The following is an 11431-nucleotide window of genomic DNA, read 5'->3' as shown; positions in this document are numbered from 1 at the left end:
ACCGCAACCGCATGGTAACAACGGACTCATCTTTCATCAGCTGAACTCCACGCCAGCGGGTTCGCCAGCGCTGCAAACAAGATTTGCTGCACTATCGAAACTGATCTAGAATGTAGTCTTTCAATACTATTTTTAACAACAAGATGCGATTCTCATAAGATGTGACTAAACCTACAGCTGTACCATGTTTCGTTCATCGCGAGTGCTTCAAATCACTGCATTACTTGCGTTGTCTATCGGTGCTGGGACTTTGCTTTTTCTCACAGCGCGATATTTGAAACGAAAACGCCGGGAACCATCAACTGGAAAGAGTTCTTCTTACAACGACCGTCCTTTGAGAAGAAAAAGAACTGCTACTACAGGTAACAAATAAAACAGTAAACGGTTTAATTTATTATATTGATTCCTGAGAACATCTTTGTCTGGTTTGGACCTGTCGAAAGCCGCGCTGTGGTGGAGCTTGATTTGACAGAACAGCCAAATCGAAACGTGAATTATTCAGTCTTGGTTTAAATTAATTATCTTTTGTAATTTAAGCTTACGCATTAAATTAACTAATCATATTTTCATTAAAAGTACCTCGCATTTGGTAGTCAAATGTATTTACTTGTAGATACATGTATTTACTGACAAGATATTGACTCGTTGGACATGAGATCTTATTTGATGCATTACCAATATGGCGGGGAGATAAATTTTTAAATGTTCTTGAGCTTCAAGTCTTTCATCTTCGGTTGTGAAAATACCTATCTTTCTTTCTTTGAGAGAACCTTTGATTTACGTGATGAATTGATGTACAAGATTGGGGGCAACGTGTAAATTTCAGCTCAATATGCACGAGTTCACGTTGCGCAGGGAGCTGCATGTAACAGTGAAATATTCAATCAATAAACTTGATTGTTTACAACAACATTGCTGGTGGCATAATATATGTCAGGAACCTTAGCTGCCTGGCTTGACATATGTGCCAATGACTAACAACGCCAATGTATTCTTGGCTTTCAAGTGTTTTAGACACTACAATTTAAGTGTAAAATAATAAATGAACAAAACCCTATTACATGTAGTTATATTTAGTTTGTTTTCAGTCAGAGTGCACATGACTGTAATTCAAGTCCTGTGGCAATGCTGCCAGATACTGGTCACAGCACCTGATCAGCTCTTGAAGTCAGACCACTTGATCATGGGTCTGCATTAATTAAAACAGTGTAATCATGGATGTAGTACCATTCATACAGCTGTACAATCAGGTACTAACCTTACTTTATTAACCGCACGGCCATGGGCCGAGCGCGGTTCTAGGTTTACCCGTGGTTTATTATTTTTTTTTTTTTGTCGGTGACCAGACGCAGACCCCGCTCGGCCAAACTTTGAGTCACGCAACGTGTGATGTTTTTCCGCCAGAAGCTGTTAAAACATAAATACACGGACAATTTTACGGATATTGTTTTCTTTTTTGTGGGTGAAATATATTTTCTTTTCGTTTTATCAAGGCGTTGGATTCAAAGGGAATAATAAATACGCTGAAAAAAGGTATTACGTCAGCCATGGAATGCGTTAACGTTGCAGCTTTCACTTTCGCTACGTGACTAATAAGATCGTGTTTACTTTGGAAGTTTATTTCGCCAGAAGCGACGGTCATTAATTTATTTGCAAGTTTGCGAGTATTTCTTGTGGTTTTAGGCAAATGAAGTAAATTCTTTGGCTCTTTCATCGCAACGAGTTCATAGATCGGAAGGAAAATGAAATATTTGCAAGCCAAGCAAAGAACATGTCAGGACATGCAATGATTACGTCATTGGTAGGGAAATAACCACCGTACTAAAGATAGCCGTCGATAACGCAATTCTTGAATTATGTGACTCGTGTGACTTCTTTGCTAGCCCTTTACTCAAGGAAAATATTAAATTTAAACTTGACTTTTAAGAAAGAAAGCTGTTGTTAAAAGTGTTCATATCTTCATGCCCATACATATCCCAAAGAAAGTTCCAGATTAACACTATTACGTCATCGGAGATTTCGCAACGGCTACGACTGATGGTGCAATAGTACAGTCTGTGTTGATCAAGTGATGTGATGTCTACAGTAATCAATGAATCATCAAGGATTACTTTCGAATGTGCACTGCGTTGCGACTGTAGTGCTAAGAAAACAGTTAAATTTTAAAAGCGCGGTTTTAAGATCTAACAGATCTTCTTGTTGTTTTAACTGGTGACAGGTAGTTCAAGAGTTTCTGTCGGTGATTCGTCCAGGCCTGTCATCAAAGTTGCAAGTTTAGATCATGAGCTTGTGTTAAGACGCCATGCTGCAGGTTTAAAATCTCAACATGGCAACATGGATGACACCATTGTTGGGAATGGTAAATGTTTCATTATGTGTATGTCTGAATGTCATATAAGTCAGAACCCTACAGTGTTGAGTCAAAGCACATGTGGAAGATGGTCATGTGTTGGCCAGCTCAGGAGAAACTCATTTATTTGCAATGATGAAAAATTCATCAACTACTTACATACATGTAGTATACATGTACAGCTGTGGCTGCCTGTTGCTTTGTTTTTTGATTTGAGGTTCACCTGTTAATAATGATTTTGTAAAACTAAGGACAACTCCAAATAATTATTGTGTCTGGCTTTCCTTATAATTATAGTAGTTATACATGTCATGTTAAAGTACTCATAGGGATTGAAATTTTTTTTGTTCTTTCTTTCTTTAATTAAATGCAATTATATGGAGATTTGACATTAGTGTTCATGTTAACTAAAGACACAAAATGTATTGTATATGTACAACTAATTGCCAGGTTCCTTTAGATTAAGGGGTGTAGGTTGCCATCCTAAAGCCACTAGTGTACACCAGTGTAAACAATACCAACTCAAATTCCCATTAATAATTTAACAATATTGCTGGTACAACTTACATGTACATTTATTTAATGTTAGATGGAAGAATCTCTGAAGACAGTGCTGTTGACTTAGGAGATATAATTACAGACGAAGATGAAATTGTTGAAGAACTAATCAAGAGAGGTATGTGTATACCTACAGCATACCTGGTAATAACCTCCTCAAAAAGCTGGAGCATATGCACCATTTGTCCAAAATGATAAATCATGCATTTGCTGTTAGTAAAGTTTATACTATTTGGTTGAGAAGGTTTGATCTCAAATGCTATAAAGAACATGCTTTGGCACTCTGGACTGCACATTATTCATATATGAAAAAAAGAAAAAAAAATTAAGAGTGAACATGTATGAGTAATTTTTTTTTTTTTACTGCGACTATCAGACTGAATGTTTTCACAGGTGTGGAAAGCTTTGAAATGGCATTAGAACATTGGTATGGAGCTGCAGAATACGTCATGGCCCGGAAAAGAGAAACTGTTTCTCTGGGAGAGGACTCATTTTTCAATTATGAAGCAGATGAAAAACTTAACGCTCTGATCAGTGGCTCCAGAAAACTGCGTAAGGTGATTGAACGTTATGAGCTGATGGAGACACCCCTGCCACGTACACCAAGTAACATGCTGACGTGGATTGATGATGAGAGTTTGCAAGAGCAGTTACAGCTGGAAATGAGTAGAGACCAGGACCATGAGAACTCTTCTGATACAGAATCTTTTGTCTCTGCATCTGATAATGCACAATTGGAGGTACATCATACATTTAATTTTCATACCTCTTTTCATACATCTTCATACATCTTCATACCCCCACAACTGTGATCTGTTGTTAGTAACTTTACATGCACATCTATGATCTTAATTGAAGTTATAATTTTTTTCATTGGCAGTATGATGATATAACAGAAGAGAGACTTGTCAGTGAATCCCAGCGACTAAAGGTGTTCAGAGAAGCTGTGCTCCGTACTGCTGGCAGTCACAGGTGCAGTGAACAACACGGCTTGGGTTTTACTACTTGTTTATTTAAAGAAAAATCATCTTAAGTGTAATGGTTAAATTTGGTAATTATAGCAATACCTGTATTTGCATGAACCTTCAGAGGTACATATTTAAACCAAATTACTAAATTGAAATACTTTGTATTCCTCTCTGAGTAGTCACCTGGAGTTTTATGTGTCTGGCCTGCAGCATTACATTCGTCATGGAATTCTTTACCGAAAGATGAGGTGAGGGAACCCTCTTTAATTTGGAAATTGCACATGATTTGGTTTTGACATGAACAGTGTACATGTATGCATAATTGTTTAACATTTATTTTGTTAATGTCACTGCTCACATTTTCTCATTGTATTTTCTGTAACAGTCTGGTTTTTTTTCCCCTAAGGACAACTGAGGTGGGGTGTGAAAGTGACATGGAATTCCTTGCCAAAGTACATTGTGTGCGGCAGGCATCAGAGGTTTGTAAACATACTTGCTTTTTTATTCATTTGTAGTGTGTTCCATTTATCAAGTGCTTTTGAAATGTGTTATTATGCTTGAAATGTTTCAAGTTTGCCAATTGCTACATAGAACAGGGAGTTCTGAATTTATTGCCATACAAGCAGGGGTTTTGTTTATGATATTTTCCAGTACAGTTCTGACTCAACTTCATGTAACTTCACTAACCTTGTTATGCCATCGTGGATGACACAGACGACCTATATGTGCATGCCTGTGATGAGTCATGTGTAGATAGTCAGCACATATGTACAAGTATGTGTACAGGAAAGAAAGTTTCTGTCAGTTCCTCATGTGTTTTGAATGCTATGAGACAACAAGTCAACAACAACAATCTTTAGAAGGGATTTTATAGCTGATAAAATGTAAATCAGATTTCTCAACTCTTATTATAGATGGTGTTTTCATTATCTGACACCCGTCAGTGGTTTATTGACAGTGGAAGGCAAGCTGTGTCTGCTGTCATTGAAAGTGCAGGCAAGGTACATGAAATCCTAGAAATAAAAAAGCTTCTTTCCTTAATAAAAGTGTTCACAGCTGTAATGAACAAATTAATATACATGTACATAAACTGTACCTCCTTTGTTGAGATTTGATGCTGCTCTTCTCACATGTATAAATTAACATGACTTTGTGTCTGCCTTGTTGTTGATAATGAATTTCGTCATAACATTGTCAAAGTATCGCCTTGTGGATCCGGAGACTACTTTGACAATGTTATGACAAAATTCATAGTCAATAATAGGACAGATACATAAAAAACTGATGCCAATTTGTTTTTTACGATAATAAATTGTCAAATTGTCTGCTCTCACTCATTGCTGCGTCACATAAATTATAAATTCATGTGTCTGTCCACACTTATTAACAATGAAAATTAGCCAATGAGTGTGTGAGAATTATTGCAGTTATTGTAGAATACCTAGTTGAATAGGCTCGATTTCCGCCGCTTTCTCGAGTCCGGTCTACGTTCCTCCCCAAGAAGAGACAGCTGGACACGTGAGCGGCAAAGCATGTCTTTGACGTAACTTCATAATGTTTTCTTGCGGCGCTTCAGGTGGCCGGAAATGTCATCTGATGACAATCATAGGCAGGCCCACATGACGCCTACGGCTCGTAAAATTTGTGGTGTTTTCGCCACTTCTTTTGACTTTGGCCCTCCAACCTATTTTGTTTCACATTATTGCTGCGGAAGGGCATTACATGCTGTGTTCTATAGAAGAGTAGTCTTTTTTTTTTTTAAAGTATTGCAGAGCTGTTTGATTATGCTGTAGCAACTGTCATGTCAAAGGTCACACATATTGGTGTGCATGGTGTTGACACCAGGTTTATGTTTTGCTAGCTCGGTTTACTTTGGCTCATTTAAAAATTTAATTTTGTCTGGCGTCTTCGCCAGAGACTGGTGTTTCTTCTCTTCAAGAAGACTAAGGTACACATCAATTTGACTGAGTTTTTTGTTTCTTGAAATCGATGTTTGCGTTTATCCCTCCTTTTGTTTACTTTGTTCGTTATCTCATATTCTGGCACCACATGATTCAAATATAGATGCTAACGTATAAGTCTGTTGACTATTTTGCGTGTTGTATATGCCACTATGGTTTAGATCAGGCAAGATTTCATCAGTTGACGGTACTTGGTTAAATATCCCACTAATGCAATCGCACTTCATATCGCACAACTCCTTTGCTGCTGCGAGAAAGCTAATTTATGCAGCCTGCTCGATTCAGGCAGGCAGATTTCTTATTGGTTGAAATTAACAATGCCAAGTCCACGAGTCCAGCCTTGAGTTCGGGGGAGGAGCGCAGGCTCTTTTCCCGAACAGCGGCTGGTAATCGAACCTACTAGTTGAATGCTTCAATAGAAAACTTCCAACCATCCAATGTACTATTAATTAATGTTAGTAATATATTTCCATGTGGTCCGTATACAATGTATATATAGTTAGAAATATCATAATCAAGCAAAAACTAAGACCTTAATATGATCAGTGCTCATGTTTCATCATCAATTTCTGCAGGACCCATCAGATTTCCAAGCGGCATTTGATGAACTTGTAGACTACACATCATCAGCAGAGAACTGGAAGCAAATCAAAGATGAACTCACTGAAAGAGGGGTTAGGAGTAACTTTGCTATATTGTTTCTTAACTTAGAAATATGTCATTGTAATTTTTTTGCAATGGAATGTAAGGCACAGGATCCAATAAATTATTTTTAAAAGTATAAGAGAATAACCTTGAACATATCCTCCATGCCCTGCCTTTGTGCTCAATCAATATCATTTTATATTTTTGTTATTGTGCAGCGTGGGTGGCTGGACCCAAAATCATAAGTGGGTTGAGTTTGTTTTCACTTGACAATCCTTCCCTGAGGATTTTTCCTTAAATTATCTGGTTTTTGTTCCTCTTCAAACCAACACATTCCAAATTCCTATTCGTCCTGGAAACAGTGGATGTCCCTCAATTCCCTTCAAGTTATGGAAAGACTATTTTCTGGTACAACAAATGAAGTGATGCCCTATATGGCTGTTTTCTGTTGCCTTCAGGTGATTGACCTGTCTTTCTATGATGTTTTGCTGGACTTTGTGTTGTTAGATGCATTTGATGACTTAGCCACCCCACCCTACTCAGTAGCCACTGCTGTTCAAAACAGGTGGCTGTCAGCACGCATCAAGGAGACTGTAAGTGACAGCCTGCTGCCTCTCATATTATATGTCATTTGTGTTTCAGTGTTTGATAAGTTACATGTACATCTCTTTACGTCAAATCTAATTGTGCCATCAGGGATAAATGCTATAAAGTGATGCCTCAAGAGAAACTCTGTCATGACAAGCTAATGTTAAATTATCTGTAACATCTCTCTGTTATTTTGGGAACTCTCATTTTGGTTGATGTTGTCCTCACATGGAGGCTCCTTATTGTCTTTTGAAGTTTTAGAGTTTCTTTTAATTAGTATAAAATTAAAGCAGCATGGCTTTTCTGTTGTGATCTGTGGTATACGGTACAGTACTTGTATATGTACTTTATGTTATTGTAATGCTGTGTTATTGTCTATAGGCTCTCACCACAGCTATCTGGGGAGTCCTAAAGGCCAAGTCTTCTTATCTTCAGGTTTGCACTTTAATAATACAGTAACAATCATAAACCACTACTTGTTTGTTGTTTTCATGATAAATATTTCCTGCTCACTAAACTTTCTGCATCTTTCCCTACAAAGAGCCTGCTGACAGGCTAGACCTTTCAGTGCACTGTTAGGGACATTTACATTGTAGATCTGGTAGCTTCCTGTTTGTTTATTTATTTACAGTGTTCCCAATTAGAACAACTGGGCTAAATACATTTCATACCTAAATAAAGTTATGTATTGATTTTTATTATTTTTATCTCGTACCATATTTAAATTCTGTCCTATTTTTAAATTATGTGGAGCAACAACCAGGTTGACTTGCTGGGGCTTTTTCTACACTAAGTGCATATTGCACGTTTCACATGTATTATAAGTTTATATAAACTTATAATGTAGTAATGTAAAGGTGTGTTTCACGGTGCAGGACCCGTACGGTTTCATGGCACATTTCTATGTAGTGGCACAGTACGTGTCGCCAGTTCTTGCTTGGGGCTTCTTAGGATCAGATGAAAATTTGAAAGAAGTCTGTGAATATTTCAAGGTATGTACAGTGCATAATCGTACGTATATTATAGTTAAGTTGTACTTTATTTGTCGTTGCTGATTACGTGGTGTATTTAGTTTGCTTCATGTATGTCACACTCCAGTGGATTGTCATTCAACAAAAAAGGCTTGAAATAAGAGAAGTAAACGACAAAGGAACTCCTCTCATTTTTCTCTTTCCCGTTTGTCTGTTCTCTCGTCTTTTATTGTAATTATGTGATGCTAATGTGTTAGTGAAACGTGTTCATTGAGACTGCGTTGCACGAGTTTTATCTGTGAGCAAACTCAAAATTGCTTTGGCATTCATTTTTAAAGTGCTTGCAGCAGCTTTCCCATACATGTAGCCCTCAACGAGTTTGTTTGTTTTTTTTCTTTTTCATTAGAGTCACATCCTGGGTTTCATCAGAGACATCTTTGACTTCAACACCTCAGATTATTCATCGGTTGAAAGCTTGTGTGACTCGATTGTCAGATTAGCAAAAGGAAGGAGCGAACAGCTGTTAAGAAGCCATGGTTATGAAGCAGACATCGTGCAAACTGCATCTTCCTTTGATGAGACGCTGAATTTTACGAGCCAAGAACTGCAGCAAGTTGGACAGTCGTAAAGAGGGACACCGTGAATTATTCTGCTTCAATTTTTATTGTATATAAAACCAGTGGACATCAGGCCATTATTTACCGTTATCATGTATATATTTGTAATTACCAGTAGAGCCGGAATGCGCTAGCTTTAAGCACTTGTGACAGAATCACAGTTAAATGTTATGTCAACACAGCGAGATAATTTATATTTAGTGTTACAGAGTTCACGGGTTGTTTAATGATTATCAAATCCTCAGTTATATTTTTTGGTCGTCTTTTGGCTGTTTTGCGAGGCAAAAGCCAAGTTAGTGATAAATTTAAAAACGTAAACGAGCATTTTTTGTTTTAGGGAATTAAAAGTGCGTTTAGATGTAACTGTTCCCCTACTCTTTGTTTTAGTTCAATGCTCTTCAACGAAGTTTTGAAACATAAAAGTGACTTTGTGCCTTTAAGCGTATTTTGACTACACTTTGTGGGATTTCCACCACACTTGTTCTGTATTAAAGAAGTCCAGAAAACTTAACGATTGTTTTAATTGTTTGATCTAAAACTGGCTGCGAGTTTCTCACTACTGAATGTTCGGCTATATGAGTTGCTGATGAATCTGTAGGTGTTAGGCTGCAGTGCAAAATTACGGCTTGATCATGGCAAGTGGTAACTTCCACTCCAGCTCACTTTGTTCTCCACTCGAGCTCTGCCAGTAAAGGTTTTTAAGGATGTGGTGCTACTTGCAAATGCTTTGACAAAAGAGAAAATAAAAATACCTTTGTTACCCAACGGGGAAAATCAGAAACAACGAAAACATAAGCAGTTTGTCATAACATACATGTAAGCATAAATGATGCACAAATTTAGTCAAGTACACTGAAGATTAACACAGCAAGTTTGAAATGTTTTTCAAAATGTCAATGACCTCTTAATTGAAACTGCGAGAGTTGGGACTTCATATCCTTCGTTTGTGAACGTGGCTCATATCGCGAAAAAATAACGGACTGAATCGATTTCTAGCTTGGGGTAGACTACGAGCAGTCTAAAAGTTGAAGTTATTCAAGTTAGGGAACGAAACGATGAGAGAATCAGGTTTTCTGCATTCGCGTGGCATGCTAGGAAAAGAAAGAGACTGCTCGAAGTCTCGCAGTCTAAACTTCGGGTGACTTTCAGGTTTTGCCGTGACTTGTCTCTGCATGGCTAAAACATAGATTTGCTTTGTAAGAATTTTTTGCACCTGCAGTATTTTGGTTGTTATTGTTATCATGTGTTTTTCTCTTATTATATTTCACCTTGAGTATTTGCTGTTGTTTCTTTGCCCTCGCATCTTGTTCACAGAACAACTTGCTGTCAATGACGCAATACTTGTCACCAGTCTTCAAGAGGCGCTTGCACGTGGTACAGACAAAGCAAGTGTCGTGATACACATTCTGACCTGCGCGTAAAACCATGGCTTTAGCAGGAATTTGTTTGGCACAAGCTGTGCATACTCTGTATAACCTGCAACAGTTTCATAGCGCAACGTAAGCATTCAAATCGCTTTATTTCATTTTTATTTTTTTGTCTCATTGCCTGAGGCAAACCCACTAATAAGTCAAATGGAAGTGTTTGTCTGAATAATAACCTCCACTTGGCGCGAAAATACGCAGATTTTATCTGTAGACGTTATCTCTTCTGAGAAGCGCTGTGGAAGGAATACTGAGGAACACCTTTTTTGGGGGAGTGTCCCCAATTAGCCCACATGGGCTAAATACATTGACACTTAAATAAAGTTCTTACTTACCTACTTACTTAGCACCTTCACAGGGTGTCCTGGTATTAGACAGACATTTGACTAACATTTATTACTACCATAAAGGCTTAGAATAGCTTGGTTGTAAATTAACCATCTTTTGAGTTCAGTTACTGAATAAGATTGAAGCCAATAAAGTCCCAAATCATAGCTGATAAAATTTTTCCAAGTTATTTTTGTTTTCTTTTGTTTGTTTATTTGCTGCTTTTATCCTCGACGACACTATGTTCATGAACGTTTTATGTTATTTTGTGTTCTATGTAGCCACAGAGCATCAATTTTGTTGTCTTTTCGTGTTTAAGTCTTTTGTTTTTAATTTCAATTATATTGCGCATATTTGTTATTGTTGATAATTTAGCCAGTTATTTTCGTTTTCATGTTTCGTCTCTTGTTTCCATGGTACCGTGTAGCGTCTTCTGCTGTTGGCCCAGAGGGGAGCTCCCATACAAAAACAACGGGGGTGCGCGTCGCACCTTGCAGGGGTTAAAAACCCAGTTCAGGTACCTCTTGGTGCGTTCAGCCTCAAAAGGTCCACAGCGGGAAGTTTTGCGGTCCTTTTTAGGGTATTGAACCCAAGACTATATGACAGGATCTTGGTACCTCTTAGCGGTTCTTTTCAAAATTTCCGACGAGCACCCCCGTCCTCTAGCCCTGTATAGGGAAGTACCCCCGGACTGTTGGTTTTCTAGTTGTTGTTGTTCGGTGTGTTTTAGTCATCGTAGTTGCCACACAAATCGAGCAAGTTTCGTTATTTTTTGGTTATTTTTTTCCTGCTTTATTTTTAGTTCGTTTCCTGTTCTTTATGTTTGGCTTGTTTTTATTTGTTTCAGCGAATCGCTAGTTCAAGTGCAGGAAACCGAGACTGTGGAATTCGACTATATTGTATTGCATTGTATTGTACGCTGTTGTACTCTGATTGCAGCACTGAACGTACATTTTCCTCAGACCCCGCCAAGTTTCCGAAAGATAGCAAAAAATGTAGGCAATTTCTCAGAGCAAACAAAA

General features: G+C 37.9%; 1 protein-coding gene across 1 annotated transcript; it reads left to right on the top strand.

The window, feature by feature from the left end:
• Positions 1 to 63: 63 nt before the first annotated feature.
• Positions 64 to 9167, top strand: LOC145485539 (mitoguardin 1-like). The gene is made up of 13 exons (XM_081464200.1): positions 64 to 362; positions 2219 to 2359; positions 2940 to 3026; positions 3302 to 3648; positions 3789 to 3880; positions 4056 to 4124; positions 4283 to 4355; positions 4791 to 4877; positions 6413 to 6511; positions 6941 to 7075; positions 7452 to 7505; positions 7946 to 8062; positions 8448 to 9167. The coding sequence occupies exons 1-13, from the start codon at positions 185 to 187 to the stop codon at positions 8667 to 8669; spliced, it is 1701 nt and encodes a 566-aa protein (XP_081320326.1). The 5' UTR covers positions 64 to 184; the 3' UTR covers positions 8670 to 9167.
• Positions 9168 to 11431: the final 2264 nt, after the last annotated feature.

The sequence above is a fragment of the Orbicella franksi genome, chromosome 1 (assembly GCF_964199315.1).
Source record: "Orbicella franksi chromosome 1, jaOrbFran1.1, whole genome shotgun sequence".
NCBI lineage: Eukaryota > Metazoa > Cnidaria > Anthozoa > Scleractinia > Merulinidae > Orbicella > Orbicella franksi.
The sequence above is the reverse complement of the archived record's forward strand: the minus strand, read 5'-3'. Positions and strand labels throughout refer to the sequence as shown.